The sequence below is a fragment of the Brachyhypopomus gauderio genome, chromosome 2 (genome assembly GCF_052324685.1).
Source record: "Brachyhypopomus gauderio isolate BG-103 chromosome 2, BGAUD_0.2, whole genome shotgun sequence".
NCBI lineage: Eukaryota > Metazoa > Chordata > Actinopteri > Gymnotiformes > Hypopomidae > Brachyhypopomus > Brachyhypopomus gauderio.
This window is the reverse complement of record NC_135212.1, coordinates 8,439,501-8,457,001: the sequence shown is the minus strand read 5'-3', so window position 1 is coordinate 8,457,001 and position 17,501 is coordinate 8,439,501. Positions and strand designations below refer to the sequence as shown.

At 37.7% G+C, this 17,501-nt stretch overlaps 1 protein-coding gene across 1 annotated transcript; it reads left to right on the top strand.

Annotated features, from left to right (window-relative positions):
• pik3c2g (phosphatidylinositol-4-phosphate 3-kinase catalytic subunit type 2 gamma) lies at nt 1-17,501 on the top strand. The gene is made up of 34 exons (XM_076985933.1): nt 1-232; nt 334-384; nt 737-973; nt 1,588-1,667; nt 2,078-2,235; nt 2,366-2,480; nt 2,787-2,898; nt 3,626-3,696; nt 3,803-3,866; nt 4,525-4,650; nt 4,729-4,759; nt 4,938-5,121; nt 5,336-5,458; nt 5,563-5,691; nt 5,984-6,098; nt 8,730-8,863; nt 8,966-9,154; nt 9,250-9,343; nt 9,797-9,891; nt 10,233-10,413; nt 10,837-10,944; nt 11,053-11,145; nt 11,235-11,364; nt 11,465-11,601; nt 11,724-11,893; nt 12,159-12,315; nt 12,728-12,837; nt 13,027-13,204; nt 13,673-13,791; nt 13,913-14,009; nt 14,433-14,487; nt 14,714-14,805; nt 15,349-15,474; nt 15,582-17,501. The coding sequence occupies exons 3-34, from the start codon at nt 929-931 to the stop codon at nt 15,903-15,905; spliced, it is 3,942 nt and encodes a 1,313-aa protein (XP_076842048.1). The 5' UTR covers nt 1-232; nt 334-384; nt 737-928; the 3' UTR covers nt 15,906-17,501.

Below are 17,501 nucleotides of genomic sequence, written 5' to 3'. Positions count from 1 at the left end.
GACGGAGGTTTAAAATAAAGGCGAGTTTAAAAGTGAAGTCGGCTTGACGCTGTCACGCATATGTAGATTTTCTATTTTCGTAATAGTTTTAATCTATAGCTGAAATTAATATAACGCTTGTTTTTTGTATTTTTTACCGGATGTTGTGTACAGGGAAGTCGTTTATTTTCAAATTTGTTATCTACACTTTAGACAATCTCCTTTAGGACAGGTCTACTGGTAAAAGCTACTGGTAAGTTTTCCACCTTGATATCTTGTTTCACGGTTTTCTCTTTGTCACATAACAGCGAGCACAGATTTTATTTTGCGCAATAATTCTGCTCCTTTGGACAGGTGTTGGAGCAAGAAGTGTATAACCGTCCAGTTGTGCGTTCGGCAGTGTCAGTGAGTTTGTTTGTTTTGATTAAGGGAATTGGACAGTGCTGACTAGAAATGTAATGTAGGCTAGTGTTGCCAGTGCGTCAATATATTATGGTGTCGTATACTTTACTATTTTGTCATTAATAAACTTAAAATCAGTGACTGTACGGAAAACGAGAGACCATGTCAATATTTGAATCTCAGCTGTGGATTACAGTCATTACTGCAAAGATTAGAGTACACCATGTAACTTTCGAGGGATCCTTTCAACAAGACTTTGATAATCTATCTCAGGTAGATGAGTACCCAATGGATTTAATTAAAGAGCAGTCATTGTGTGGTTTCCAATTTTCTGCTTTTTTTCTGAATTATACAGATCCCGGTCAACATTTTCACCCTGCTGTTACATTAATTGATTAATTGAGAGAAATGCATATGCAGAAATTAGTAATGGAATTGCTTGTGGATCAGCTGTAGTAGACAGAAAGAAGGATCCCAAATCTGATTTGGCGAGGGGATTGCTTACCAAGATTCATCGAAGAAGGTTTCACTCTTTTGCAACCTCTCAATGACTGAGAACCTGGCAGACCATTCTAATACAGCCACAATCTATGTGAGTAGATGTACTTCACTTCAGAACTGATCAATGGCACAGCTAGCAGTCAATAGAGTCTGGTTAGTGCAAGTGCAGAATCTAACAAACAAAATAACAGATATTGTTGTAATATTTGATTCATATTTATAACTGCAACGCTAAATATTAATATGTATATGTCCTAACCATTGACAAATCTTATTGTCAAAATATTTTATTATTTGAACAAACTAGGCATATAGCTTTATTTCAGCACTAAGGACTGTAAGACAAACGGATTAATCAGACAAGAAAATCAAGTACATTTCACATACCTCTATCTGTCTTCTATTAATACTTTCAGTATTAACTTGACAGTGATTACTGTAATTTAAGGCTGTAATAGCTCCTCTTGACAAGCAGATATAATATTGCTAAACAACTTAATGTGTATCTTCCCAAAATACTTAGATGAAAGAACAATGCAGATCTCATTTATTTCCCATCTTATTTCTCATTTACATAAAGATAAGCAGAGAAACAAACAATTTAGTGGATCTGCACGCCTGTAATTTAAGTCATTTGTTGCAGGGTTTTGTTATAATCAATGCTATATAAAAACAATTTTACAAAAATGTATGTGTGTCTTTCAGGACACTTGCAGCATCAGATTAATTGATAGCCCACAAGGAAGCAATGACAGGACTGCATCCCTCTGCATCTCAACTGAAAAGTACAACATTCTTCACCCTTACTACAGTAACATTCTTGTAGTCGTGCACTATAGAACTCATGATTGTGACTATGAGCGAAATTGTCTTTTTAGCAATATTTTTCCTAAACACATTTATGCAAGATAACAAAACAAATACTGTGGAATTTAAATTTGATTGCTCATCACAGTTTTGTAAATCACTAAATGATTTGTACAGTTTTGGTAGTTGTACAGTTTTTGGCTTCACTGTGTTCTTGTTTTGACTTAGTCATTAGACTATACTAAATTATCTTTATCATTACAATGTTTATTTCTCCAGGTGTATAGCATATTTCAATTGATTTCTAGACCAAGAAAAGCTTTCTGAATTGTTTGTAGTTTAAGTAAAGTAAATAATATTTTATTGTTTTGCCCACTCTTTGTGGCAGACTTTTATCCAGACACCCTCACTGCATTTGGGACTGGAACTCTGGCAATGTGTGGGGTCGGCTCTTTGTCCTGCCCATCTCTGTCATTGAAAAATCTGAGATGATCTTTAACATATCAGTGCCTTGGCTTCCACAACCCCTTCCACACAAAACTATGTGTAAGATAGAGGTTTTATATATTAAATAGCCATTCATATTAATTGAAAATTATACTGTAAAACATCTGGTTTTGAGCCATTTATACCAGCATGCAACCAAGTTTTTCGCCTGTGCAATTCTTCCGTATAGTGAACAGAACAGTTCGGAGCTTGATGGAAGAGATCTTTCAAATACTGGATGTGCCACCTTCTACATGTGAACAATATCTAGTGAAACTTTGCGACTCTGAAGAATACCTCAGAAAGTACGAGAAATAATTCTGAGATTTCAAGATTTCAAATTAAAAAATTTTTTTTATGTAAACTAAACTTTATAGAGGAACTCCCCGCTCTTTAATGTGTTGTATGATCCCATTGTTAGTGTGGTTTTATTTGTGTAATTAGTTAATTATTAATTTTTTTTTTATGTTTTATGCTATCTTGCACTGCTATCCTTTATTCTGTTATAGCATTTTTGATTAGAATTGTCATCGGTATGTCAATGACAATGACCGCAATCTTGAGGACAGCACTGAAAACGTGGCTTCTGTCCATTACTTGTGTTCATCCAGTGAAGACATCTTGGGGTTTTATGAGAGCATTCGTTTATACCAGAAATTTGGTCTGGAAGTGCCTGTGAGGGTGATACAGAGGAACAGTATGGAGAACCTTCTGGCACGAGACGTAAGTTCAACGTGGCACGTTTCTTAACGCGTTTTGTATAATTTGTCTTAGTAGAACATTTACTGAGTGTTGACATAACTTCCAAAGTCGCAAAAGTTCCAAAGGTGCTGCTTATTCTTGAACATAGGCGTTGTTAGAAAACTGTCACTGTATTCTTTAGACTTTGTTTGGTTTCCTAGACCTGTTATGTACAGCCCACAAATGTTATATCAGTGTACATTGTGATTATACACTCCCATTAGGGTCAAATCCTACAAGATAAAATATCTTATTGTGTGTGGGCAAAACCAAGATTTGCATAGCTTTTTAGATCAGTGCATTGTCCTGTAGATTCATTGTGCCAATGCATACAGCAAATCAACATGTTAGCAGCAAAATTTCCTTCTATTAAATATATTCAAAACATACAGTTTTATTTGGCACAAAAGAAAATTTTCAAGGTTGTCATATCAAAACCATGTCAGAACATTTTGGTTTTAATAGCCATGTCAAAGCGAAACACAATCAGCTATATTTTAAAAATACCCAGATCTAGACGTTTTAGTGTCCAAACAAGACCTAGATGAACTTCATGTGTTTGTCCTTCTCTTTAAAGTACATGTATAAAACAGGTGCTGTAAGGGCATTGTTAAAATGTGATAGATACTGATACATGGTAGCAGATTCAAATGAATGAACGTTTTAGGTTGCATGCAAACAAGCTGACTCAAAGCTTTTGTCACTATAGGCTGAAGATGTTAAGCGCTCTTTCCAACTGAATCAGCTCAGTGACCCCAACTTTGTGTTCCCTGCATCCAAGTATGTTCATATACTTAATGATAAATAGTATTCAGATGTTAGAACTTATCTTTTCTAAAAAATATTCTTAAAATCATTAAGCATTAAGTATTCATGCTTCCCCCAGGTTGAATCTCCAGGAGAACCTGAATAGCTACAGTAAGGAGATCAACAAATTGCTCAAGATCAAGGTGCCAGTATTATTGCTGTTGTCTTATTGGAGCATAACTTGAAGACTTGAATTTACACTGGGTTTTGGAAGATTTGGTAGATTTTAGATGTGCCAGTACATTATGTAAACATTGTATTTTCTTTTATAAGGAAGAGAAGACTTTTCTTCTTATAAGAAGACATTTATTCTTATACAATTTGTCAAGCATGTTTTATTGACCTGTTCATGTAATTGATGAAATGTTATGTGGTTTTGCACACCATAGTAAATATGTGTTATTCGATACTAGAGAGTCAAGGGCAGTCGATTTTTAAAAGGTTTTCTTTGCCAGATGGAAAATCTGCATTTCATAAATTACCATAGCAATTTAAAAACTACAGTGCAAACCTTAATGTAATGGTGCCTGTCTGTCCAATTTCATTTTGCTAGAAGATCGTTTAGGATGTTGTCTCAGTCAGATGTAACAGGACAGCAAGTTACATGGTCTGACTATGATGAGTAAAGGACAGGAAGTGGGATTTCAGTTATACCAGTCAACCAACCTAAATTTATCACAATTCCACTGTCAGTCAGTGAAATTGTCCCCCTTTCATTTTTAGTACAAAGTTACTTGGAAATTATTTACTTGCATGTCGTAGCAAAACATCAAATGCAACTGACGTTTTCTTTTTTAATAGAGTGCAAGTAATGTAGAAGAGATTATTGAGGAGGTACGTTCCATTTGCAATCTCCTGTGTGGCGTCTCAACATTGCAGCTGGAGGATGCCATAGGACAACTCAGGACAATCTGCTCATCATTGCTGGTACTGTGCTGTGATGTGTGTTTTTTCTCCCTTATGTGTTTAACAGGCAATTTAATTTGCATTTGTTTTCTTATTCAGAATCCTGATGAGATTCATGAATGTGAGACAGGTATGTCCTTTTAGTTTTTTAAATGATTTGAGCATTTCTGTGTGAATAATTGATTAATTTCTAGTACTATAACTGATAATGTGATGTTTTAAATGCTTAATTCACTGGACCCTTTATTAAAGTATAATTTCATGAGGACCTCTGTAACCTCTAAACAGAGTTTTAAATTGTGTTCCAGCCGTAGTCATACTCCACCATGCCTTGGAGAAGCTTTTGCACATCTTCTTTGAAAACTTCAACTCGGACGTAATAGTACAAGACATGTCCCCGTGCCTGCCGGCAGCTAATGTCAACCTCAATGATAACTTACTTCAAATAAACCTGGCCACGCTCTACAAACTGCAGCCCAGCTGGTTAAACAGGTACTACTGTGTGTTGTCACGGAACTGGAAGACAGGCAAAGAGAATGCTGAAATTCTGGACTGAGGGTTTCTATTTTGGTTGCAAGATGTCACTCAGAACTGCTTCCGTAGAAACCTGTTCCTACATATTACTGCTAAACACAGCAACTTAACTTAAGTAAACACTAAGAATACATAATTGACTAACAGGTGTTGTGTAATGTGTATACCCCAGCTATGACTTCTTCAGTGTGTCCTGCACTGTGAAATACTGCAGAACGAAGCTAACGGACACTGTGGTGTCTGAAAACATCAGTACTGCTTTACTACTGAACAACACAATCCATTGCAACCGACTGTAAGTATTCCTGATGCTTAATGTTTCCCATAATACCATTTCAGGTTCTGTGTGTGCATGCCTGCATTCAATCATTTGATCATCTGTGTATGTTCATGCCTTAGGGTGGTGTTTCCAGTGCCAATTAGTCAGTTACCAAATGAGTCCATGTTAACTTTCCGCCTCCAAGGCTCAAAGAATGGAAAAAACCCAGAACTCTTGTGTTGGGCAGTCCTGCCTCTCTTTAGTAAGAAGTAAGTCCTTCTCAGAACTCGGTCAGCTGTTGTACATATTTCCTGTATTCCTCATAGGGAAGAATTCAACTTCATTAAACTCAATTTCTTTTCTTTTACTTGGTGCACTTCTTTTACCTGCAGTATCTTGGTGATACTTTTTGCAGGTGGTTTGTTGAAGTATGTGATTTATCCTCTAAAGACAAAAACATAGAAATGCTATCCTACATCTTGTATTACTTACTTGATATAATGTATCGCAAGCACGCAAGCAAATGATGAGGTAAAGTTATGTCTACTATTGTTTTGGCAGGACCCTGGTGAAGGGCACCGTCCTCCTCAGTATGTCCATGCTGGTGGAACTCAGTGATCCTCCATGCCCTGCAATGTCTGAGAATCACAGGCATGCATCAGGTGTCATTTTGCAGGTGAGGCTTTTAAAACAAGGTAACAGATTAAAGGGGACTTATTATAGCCCTTTTATACAGACTCCCTGGGGTCTTAATAAAATATCAGGAAAATTACAGGATCATACACCACAGCTCCCTTCTCATCTAGTCAGAACAGCCCTATTGTAATGTTTGACTTGGGCAGGCGAGACGCAAATGCAGGAGAAAATGGATTTAATTCAAGGGAGCACAACAACCACAAATACACAGAGGAAAAGGGAGACAATTACTAAACAACTCAAAAGTAACAAGCACTGACAGAAAATCGACAATGAACTAAATACGTAGAGCAATACACTAATCAAAACAAGTAAGGACAGGGATCAGGAATAGAAAACTGGGCAAGAATCAAAACAGACATAGGCATACGTATAATGTGACTATAAAACTAGGTGGTCGATGGGAACTATGAGCAGATTAACGTAGCAACCATGAAAACATGAAACACGAGAATGAACAGGGAAATCTAGACAAGGGGAGAAACCAAACAGAATTCAAGAGAAACACAGACACCAACCAGAACACACAATGAAGCGGTGACAAGAAACAGACCGCAAAACGAGGAAACAGAACAAACCGGGAATGAGAGAGAGAGAGAGAGAGAGAGAGAGAGAGCACTGAACAGAACGAGACCCAGACATACAATGACCGACAATCAGGAGACTAAAAACAGGGTTTAAATAAGGGACTAGACAAGAGAAATAAACCAGACACAGGTGTTGACAATGATGAGGGGTGTGGGAACAGACTGACAGAGGCATGGCAGGGGAACACAGGGGAAAAACCAAACATGAACACGTGGAGAAATGAAGCAAAGACATGACACATAGGAGGGGGCGGAGCTTCACTGAGTGAACACTGAAAGAAACATGGATGCCAGAAAAAGCATAGTGGTGCAGTCAGAAATGTTAGTACCAACGTTTCTCTGAGGTCAGGCTTATTCTACCATCTACACACATTCCTGCGCCCTTACCCACACACACTACAAAACATGCCCGTTTGCCCAATGTAAAGCACATTTGGCCTAGCACAACAAGCTAACTCCTGAATATCTGTCCAGCTAATTTACTGAGTGGAACACTACTGTAACGTTTACATCATGTTATTCCTCTGTTGCTATGATGTTAGTTTATCATAGACATGAAGTATCTTGTTAACATCACCATGGATCCTGTAGCCAATAACTCCAATAACTTGCATGAAAATTACCATAGCTTTTACCATTGCCGTTACCTCACCATTTACTATCATTAGCTAGTGGCCGAAGACACATGTATCCTTATATTTTTTCCCTTTCTGCACTTGTGCTACAGTTAGTATTGAGCCCTCTTTAAGTAAAAGTTTCATTCCCAGTCCTGCACTGACACAGGTTGGTAAAAAAGTGGTTAGTACAAATGTAGTTACGGGTAGCCCACAAGAAACAGGCTGGTTTGTTTTATTTCACATTGTGTGGGTTATTAGGTACTTCAGATACCCAAATGTCCACTGAAAAAGTGAATTTTCTATAACTTGTCCCCTTTAACATTTAAGAACATTTTGAGAACATTGTTACTGATACTCTGTTTATTATTCAGTCTTCATATTTTTATGCCTTGTTTATTGGTTGTATTGTATTCTATGAAAATGGGGAGAATGGGGGCTACATTATTGTGACCACCTTGGGCAGACCTACACACACACTCAACCACTTGGTCTCAATCACCTCACATCTAATCATCTCTGTCCCATGTTCCTTATCACATTCACTATTTAAAGCCCACAGGTACCCGTCGCCTTTGTTGTACATTCGACCGAGCAAGATCGAGACAGTGGCTCTGTTCGATAGAGCCTACTACATACTACTATGTATGCAGTATGTAGTAGGCTATTTCGAACAGAGCCAGTGTCTGCTATGTTCAGGACCAAGTGGCTCAACTCTGTGCCCACCTTGCGCATTCCCGAGCCATTATTAAGAGACGCTATTTGCCGCATCGTCGGCTTAAGCTTTTGTTGTGTGTTTCCTCAAGATGGAAAATTAAACCCATCTTATCAAGCCTCACAACTGTCACAGCTATGGTTAGCTTGGACAGAGGTGGCTCAGTATTTTCTGTTCTGACTAGTTCCTTCTGTACTTTCATTTTTTGAGTGCATTAAAATGCAGGCTCTCATTTCACTGCTGGGTGGGGCATGAATGTATATTCAATAATACCACATGCATTGTACCGAGTGAATTCATTGAAAGGAAATGTAGGATTATACATATAACCACTGTTTCCTGAAATAGAGGAATGAGGTACATGATGTGCAGTCTTGCCTCAATGTTGAGCTTTAGTGAAGAGTGATTTTTGCAGCTGCGGAGAGACGCTTGGAGCTGGGTCCCTCAATGATAGACAAGCACCATCTGTCTTACAGGTGTGAGTAAAGGTGTCTTCAGTCAGACACGTGACCAATATCCCATACTCCATGTGTTGTACCTCATTCCTGTTTTTCAGGAAACACTAGTTATATGGATAACCCTGCATTTTTCAGTAGTCAAGAGTATTTCATATAGATGTCTACCAGTGAATTTTAATTGTTATGTTTTATATAATCAACATGAACATTAACTCGATACATTTATTTGCTCTCAAGGTTGAATTTCCAGAGACAACGCGGTGGCAATATGAGAAACCAGTTGCTCTCGATGGATCTGTCCTCTTTTCAACCCCATGTGAAGAGCTGCAGAAAAGGATAGTTGAGGTTTCTCAGAAACACTGTTTAGCACTGTGAGTCCTACAAGAGAAAAAAACCCACTAACCTTCAAACTAGAAAAATGAACAGAATGGATATCAAACGCGTCTTGTGCTCTTTGTGTTCACTCCCTACAGCTTGACTGAGAATGAGAGAGCTTTTTTATGGAACAAGAGATACTACTGCAATGAGAGAAACTCCTACCTGCACTTGGTGCTGGGCTGTGCTCCACAGTGGCGACCAGAAGATTTAGCAGAGATCTACACCATCTTGGATCACTGGCACCAGAAAAGCTCAGCTGATGCCCTTTTCCTTCTTAGTGCAGAGTTAGTTCGGCGATTCTTAACAAAAGTGGATTTAAAAATACAGAATGCTAGTGTGTTGTGGAGTGTCCATAACAGACGCTTGTTATTTCCGACAGCTTTCATGACCAGACAGTGCGCAGTGTGGCTGTCCAACACTTTGAGCATGTCACAGACACTGAGTTTGAGGATTACCTGCCCCAACTTGTGCAGGTATGAGACCATAACATCTCATCAATTGCTTTTGTTACTACATATTGTAAATAGTCACATGTAAGTATTGCATGAAGATATGAGCAACCTCTGAATATTCCTCCGCTTTATTGTATTTAAGATTTTCTTTAAAGCACAACATATTTTACAGATCTTACAGGTCATGTACAGCTCCTAAAGAATTGAATGCTGATGAGATGTTAATTATCTCTTGTCTTTGCTATGACCCTTAGACATTCATTTAGACAAAAAGTGAACAATTCTCAAATTAATGTGGTTCTGAAATTGAAACACTGTAATATCAAAATAATTTAAATAAAACACTTCTATAAGTGGATTACAACACATCTATCATGTGTAGAAGACATCTATAGTGATATAAAAGGACAGTTTGAGACTGATGCTTGCCATGTGAAGGTACTGAGGACATTTGGCTGGTTTGATCTGACCTAGGCTTTGAAGATGGAATGGGAGTTAGATGGACCTTTGGCCATGCTCTTGTTGGAACGCTCTCTGTGTAGCATTCGAATTGCCCATCAACTATACTGGTGAGAAGTGCAGACGGTTCTCAGGATTCCAGATGGAACTTGAACCTGTAGAACGTATTCTAAAAGGAAGTTTTTGTACCATGGATTTGATATTACTTATTTTAGATATCTCTGCATTTTGAACCCACATATACAGTAAGCTTATCAGAGCGAGTTGGTGCCTTAATATTCATTTTGTCTTAAATGTTATTCCATCTCCATTCTTGATATTATTAAAGACTTCAAGCAATGAGCCATTACTGAGATTTAGCAAATGGCGCTTTGTGTGTGTGTGTGTGTGTGTGTGTGTGTGTGTGTGTGTGTGTGTGTGTGTGTGTGTGTGTGTGTGTGTGTGTGTCCAGGCTCCTTGTAGATGCCCAGGAAGACGCCCATTACAAGTGCTGGCTGAATAAGATTCTGGCTTCACTGAAACACTGCTGTGGCCGGGCACTAATGCAGGAGTTGGAGAAGGAGCACCAACTGGTCACTCTTCTCACAGAAGTGGCAGAGAACGTCCGCAAAGCCAACAAGGCTAAGAGAAAGGTTACTCTTATCCTCTTTCTGGATAATACTATATAATACCTTATCTGTTATGTCTCTGAGACTGACTGACGGACCCAAGCCTTTATGGGGCCCTAAACAGAATGTAATTTGGGGCCCCCAATACCGTCCACCTCAGCCTCAAATTCTTATGTAATTAATAGGCTCATCATGATATCTTGGTGCTCTTGGGGGGGCCCCTGTAATTTGAGTATGCCATGGGCCCGCTCTGTGTATATCTACAATAACCATGAATTAGCAGTTGAGTTGCAAATTCTGCTTTTATTCTGAAAGTAAAGTTTTAAGAATTGATGATAATAATTTTAATAAACCTTTTTAAAGATCGTTTAAAGCTGCAGAGAGGAAACCCAGAACATTTAGATACTGAAGTAGATGTATTATGTGCAGTATTCTGTTTGTCTCTAGTACGTACTGAAAACGGAGAAATGGAAGATAAAGGATTTTTTTAGAGACTGCATACATGTTCGTCTCCCACTGAATCCAGCCATCCTGGTGAAGGATGTGGACATAGACGTAAGGCACATTGCATGTAACCTAAATGAATACACACAGTGCTTTTCAGTAATGTCACTATGTCATCGCAGTGTCTGCATTGGAGGTAAACAGTCTTGTTTTTTTCAGGCCTGTAAGTTCTACAGTTCAAACGCTGCTCCTCTGGGAGTGTCCTTCATTACATCAGATCCAGTGGGCAAAAGGATCAGTGTTATTTGCAAGGTACGTGTTTTAAATCTTCACCCAAAACAATACAAAGAGCACTGGAGAAATGCTGTGATCCATACATTTCTGAACGGTGATTTCTGCAGACAGGTGATAACCTGCGTCAGGACATGCTGGTGCTGCAGGTTGTGCGGGTGATAGACCGCCTGTGGCAAGAGGAAGGCCTGGACATGCGTATGGTCACCTACACATGCATCTCTACTGGCAAAGACCAGGGTCAGCCCCTATTCCCGTCCCGCTTGTGGCTAGTAGTTTGAAGCCTGTATTAAATGCTTTGCCTCTGTATTTTGACATGTTGCCTTTTTGAATGCGTCAGGACTTGTGGAAGTCGTTCCTGACGCTGTGACTCTGGGGAAAATTCAGCAGGAGTGGGGCCTTGGTGGAGCTCTGAGGGAGGACACACTAGAGAAATGGTTTAACATGAGAAATAAGACTAAGGAGGATTATGAGCAGGTATTAAAAATAAACTCCGCTCTCTACTCTCTCCATTCTGCTCATCTCTGTTTTCAGTATAGTAATATAAGGAATGTTTGAATTTGCTAAAGAGCAAGTTTTCTTTTCCGCTTCCATTTTAGGCTGTAATGAATTTCCTGCACTCCTGTGCAGGATGGTGTGTGGCCACATTTATTCTGGGCATCTGTGACCGCCACAATGACAATATCATGCTAAAACATACAGGCCATATGTTCCACATTGACTTTGGAAAGATCATGGGCAATGCTCAAAAGTTTGGCAATATCAAGAGGTAACAATTTTCACACACCCTGTGTAGTGATAACGGCAGAGGTGGACATTCCAGGTTCAGAAAATAAAAGTCCTCACAAAGATTTTGCTCAGGCTTCCTGGATTGTGTTGATTCCACTAATTTTACCTGGCACTAATTAGAAAATCTAGCAAGCCTCAGTAAAATCCTGGGAAGGAGTTTTACTTCCTGAACCTAGAATATCCACCTCTGGATAATGGTAATGATACCTCTCTGATTGTCTATCTCCCTCTCCCCCGAATCCTAGGGACCGAACTCCATTCATCTTTACATCAGAGATGCAGCATTTCATCACAGGTGGGGGACAGAACCCACAGCGGTTTCATCGTTTTGTGGAGTTGTGCTGTGAGGCGTACAACAGCCTGCGAAGACGCACCACACTGGTGCTTAGTTTGCTGCAAATGGTGAGAAAGGCACAACGTCAAATAATATTACATAATGTTACTTTACAAACACATACTGTATATGTAGTAGTAGTGAGCAATAGTGGTAAGTTAAGGTGAATAGTTAATAGATTCAGAAAGTAAAACTCCTTCCCAGGATTTTACTCAAGCTTGCTGGATTTTCTAATTAGTGCAAGCCGGGTAAAATTAGTGGAACCATCCTGAAATGTCCACCTCTAGTGAATAGACATGGATTATATTTTGATATTTTGCCTCTTAGTTGAGGTGTAGGAAAAATGTTACTCCCAAAAGAAACATTGGAGCATAATACATATTATGTGCAGAACCTAATACCTGTGGCACACTGTGTCTCCACACACTGACTTTGTTCTGCTATAGCCCACATACACTAGCTTTCCCCTGTTACATGCAGATGCTTGGGGCTGGAATGCCAGAGATGAAGGATACACAGGACCTGCAGTATGTACACAACAACCTTCGACCTCAAGACACTGAACTGGAGGCCACCTCATATTTCACTAAGTAAGGAAATGTAACGCGTAAAACACAAGTGCTAACGGAACATGTTTTTTTTTTTTTTGCTGTTTCAAGTTGTTTCTATCATCTTGAATACTTGAAAGTTAGTTCTTATTTCATTATTTCTTTGCATGTGTCGCATGTTCCCTTCTGACTTGCTTGATTAACTTGACAAATTTTGAACTTCTGCTGCAGGAAAATTAAGGAGAGCATGGAAAGCTTCCCCGTCAAAATCAACTTCCTCATTCACAACATGGGGCAGATTTCATCAGACAAGCAACCGGGGCTGCCGACTCCAGTCAAAAAACCTTCCTCCAACAACAACATTCAGGAGGCGGTGATCCAGAATTACACAGTAAAGGGCAGGCATGTGGTGAGCATGCTTTTGGTTTGGTTTTTGGTTTTTTTTTTGTCGAGAAAATAATGGAGTAGGTTCTTTTAGAATTTGGAGCAGAGATTATGACTATATGTGAATGCTGGGAAGTTCTCTGGAAAACTTTCAGACTTTTGAGGCAGTGTCAAGATAGTCACCCAAAACACAATAATAAATTACATTGGGGATTAAAAGTAGAGGAGATTGAACAGATAAAATACACATGCTCAGAAATGCCCAAATACAAAAGAAAAGAAATCTGTGTAAATATTGAACCCTGAATTACCTATTTGGAAACGTATAAACTCCATTCATATTAGTGTGATGTAGCTAAATAAACCGTCATTGGTCTGCTCCTTTTGTGCATGGAGTCTCAAAGTGGAAGATGGTTATAATCTAGTAGAACTTAAGATAAAAATAAAAAATAATCCAGACCTCATTCAATTGCCTTTTTTCCATTTACCTCAGGCTTATGAACTGATGGTGACCATTGAGGATGGCTACCTTTTCAGTGAGAAAAGTTATGGACAATTTGAAATGATCCACAAGCAGCTTCAGAAGCACTTCATTGAGTCAACACTCCCCAAGTAATTTTTTATTTAAAAACTTAATAACTAAGTAAATTTTTTAGATTTAAAACATGCTTCTTTGTATTCTATTACATGTTTGGGTATAAATGATTTTTAGTTGATCTTGTTTTGTTTTCAGGTTCCCTAGAAGGTTTAGTGTGTCTTTCACCCCAAGCCAAAGGATGTCACTCTTGAATTCATATCTGAAAGAATTGTTTGAAGGGCCTTGTAAAGGAGTAGGTTTTATGTTTCATCATAATTACTTGTTAAAGTCATGTTAAACAACATAAAGTTGTACATGTTGTGTTGAAATATGCTTCATTATTTTGCTAAACATTTTGCTGTGCTATTCAACCTCTTGCTTTGATAATAGCCAACCTCTCATCACTAAATGGACAGCCAAATACTACCAAAAATATTTTTGGAATGTGCTGCTACACTAATGTAGATGAAAGTGAAATATAAATGTTGATGTGCTTTTGGTTTCCATGGGGGTTTGGGGGCTGGGGGCAGGCTCGTAGAAAGTGTTAATACAAACGCATCATTTATTTGAAAAAGTATGGGGGAGGGGCAGAGTGGGTACAGCTGATTGGGAGTCAATATCTTGAGTCTATCTCAACAGAAGCCTGAATACATTATGTCATATGTGATATTTGCAGAATGAATACGTTTGCAGACTTTTCCTGGATGGGCCAGTTACTCCAGTAAAAAATGGTATACCTGTTTACATTTTCAAAGACTCTTAAATATTAACAGCCTCTTTATATTTCTAGATTTAATTACATTTAAAATCATTCTCATTGTTTTAATGTAACAAATTTTTATGACATCTGCAGTGGGAAAACAGCATGTGCTCAAAAATACTGTGAATATTATTTTCTTGACATTCCATCTATAAAATAATATGATAATCATCCATAAGGTTTTGTTTACTTTTCAGATTCCGACATGCAACTCAAACCACAGATTCAGCTCTATATATCTTATAAAGACTTGAAATTGTCAGTGATGATCAAACATCTAAAGAATATTGTGAGTCTTTTTTTCATTGACAAAGAAACTTTTATTGGTTGGTGCTGTATTCATCCATCTGCTTTATTTATTGACCATCACTGATGAACTTAACAAACAAAGGAACCAGTGTTTACTAACATTGGGTGGTAAAAAGAAATTAAAGGGCTTTAACCTGTAACATGAAAGTCTCTTGTACGCAGCAAATTCACTACTTAAACTCATGGGACAGGACAGAGAGGATGCTCATTTAATCACAAAAATATTTTTTTCTTCTTCTTTCAGATTTATAGTCAGAAATGTAACCAAAAATGATTAATTTTACTTTATTATGTCTTTAATGAACTGGCCTGATTTTGCCTTTTAGCTTGCTTAGGATCCTACTGTCTATAGGATTTTCTTTGTTTTCATAAAAAAAACTAAATTTCAAAAACAGTTAATGTGGTGATGTGATTCATAGGAATTTACACATGCTGAATATGGTACACATTTAATAGTTCTAGTTATTTTTTTGCCTGTGATTGTATTGACATGTGGCCTGTCTTTTCTCTTTTGTCTGATTAGAGGTTATCTAATGGCTCGTGCCCAGATGCCTACGTAGTTACACGTCTCAGACCAGATCCATATGACCACTCCAAGAAGAAGACCAAAGTAGTCAATAACAATGACAATCCTACATTCAACGAGCTGGTAAGATAGATACCAATGCATGTCATTTCAATGTTCAAAATCTAAATAAACTTGCAATAAAGTGCAATACTTTGTTTAAATTCTATTTTCTGTATTTTGCTCTGAAGATTGAGTACAAAAATGTCTTGAGTCTTCATGGCATGGTCCTGGAGGTGATGGTGAAGAGTAAGAAGGCTTTTGTAGCTGCTGCTAACATTGTACTGACAGAGGGCGTGTTGGAGTGCAGTGGTTTCGGCTTGGACACTGTCCTATCTGAACCAAAGATGAGTTTTCCCCTAGATCATGATATCCACATATCCTGTTTTAATATCTACATATCTACTTTTTATGGTCATAAACAAATTGCATTGAATATGATGCAATTACAAAATTCTACCCTGCCTTCGCCCGGAGATGCAGGGATTGGCTTTAATGGATGGATTGATGGATAGATACAAAATTCTGTATAAGGTTATATCTTGAGTTATTTACATAAGATTGTATTTTTGTTGATAATCTGCTTAGTGTTTGTTTTAAAATATTTATATATAAATATATTTATTTTAAATGGTTTATTGTATGCCCTTATGCAAAAGAACATCCCTCAAAACAGCTCTTTTCATTTTCAGCTATAATTGGGACAAGGATGTAATTGAGGTAGTATTGATTTGTCATAATGATGTCACTAAACTCTAAACACTGAAACTAAATTGTGTGGATAGTTTTCAGTGCTTGTTTAAAAACAGCACAAGACATATTCAAATGCCAAACACTGCTGACTAGAGCAAAAGCAATAAGAACCTCCACTTGTGTAGAATGAATCAGTGAATCCCTGAGCCATGCCACCTGAAATTGTATAGATCTGGTCACAACAGGCTATACTTCTACTGAGAAAACCATGTTGCATATGTTTGTCAACTTTCCCTGACGAACCATGTGGAACCATTTCATCATGTGGAAATGTCCTAACTCGGTACTGTTAGCCCTAAAGTGGAGAAGAATCTGTTGTCTCAACTATTCTCAAAATGTCTACATCGGCATTAATTACCAGCTTATTTGGTATTGGGAGTTTGTAGATCAAATTAAACATGAACATGTTTACTTCATTGAGCTGAAACTGACAGTATAAGGGTACTTGTACACAGCTGCCTTACAATATGTCTCTAATTATATTTACATTGTTTCTTTGACTTTGAAAATGTGAACAATTATACAGTAGAAATGGCTGTGGAATATGACTTTTGTGATCAGATTCTACATGGTTTTGCTGTATATACTGGAGTAAATACTGACTGGATATTTGTTAGAGTTTCACAAATTCATCCTTTAAGCCACTGAGCACATTTATGCCTAGCTGTAATTAAATGGAACCTCCTTAACTGGAATAAGATCTTGGGAATTAGATCTTGTCTTCTGTTAACAAATGGTTGGCAATATGAGGAACACAATGCATTTTTAACACTTAAATCTTAAGATGGCCTGTCTACAAATTTAAATACATCTTAAGCAGTTTGTATTGTAATTATACTAATTATAATGTTTCCATTAGATTGACCTCAAATTCTGATGATGATGCACTGTAGAAAATATGCAACATGCATAGTAAATCAAAACTTGTTAGGATCAATTTGGGTTAATTGCACTTTGCTCCTGTCTATTGTATAACTGTACTGTACAGTGATTCTGGTTTTGTTGTGATCTCAGGAGGATAACTCTCCAATTGTGTTACACTGCACTAGAGTAGTTTCATAATGAAAAATTGCAGAGATGTTTTGTTATCTTTCTTATAAGATAAATTGCTAAGCTGTTATCTGGATACAGATTATGTGATATTTATTCTATTCTTATGGGAAAAAATAACCAGAATTGTTTTTGTTTGTTTACTCACCTGTACTCGTGATCCGTCTAACAGTGTGATATGCTATACGTCTTTTAACAAAGTGACTTCCTATGTAATTTGAATTTACCTTCAATTTGAAGTTACTTGTACCTTGTCTGCTCCAAATAGGTCAAACTCTTAATATAATAATAAAAAGACAAGAATTCCA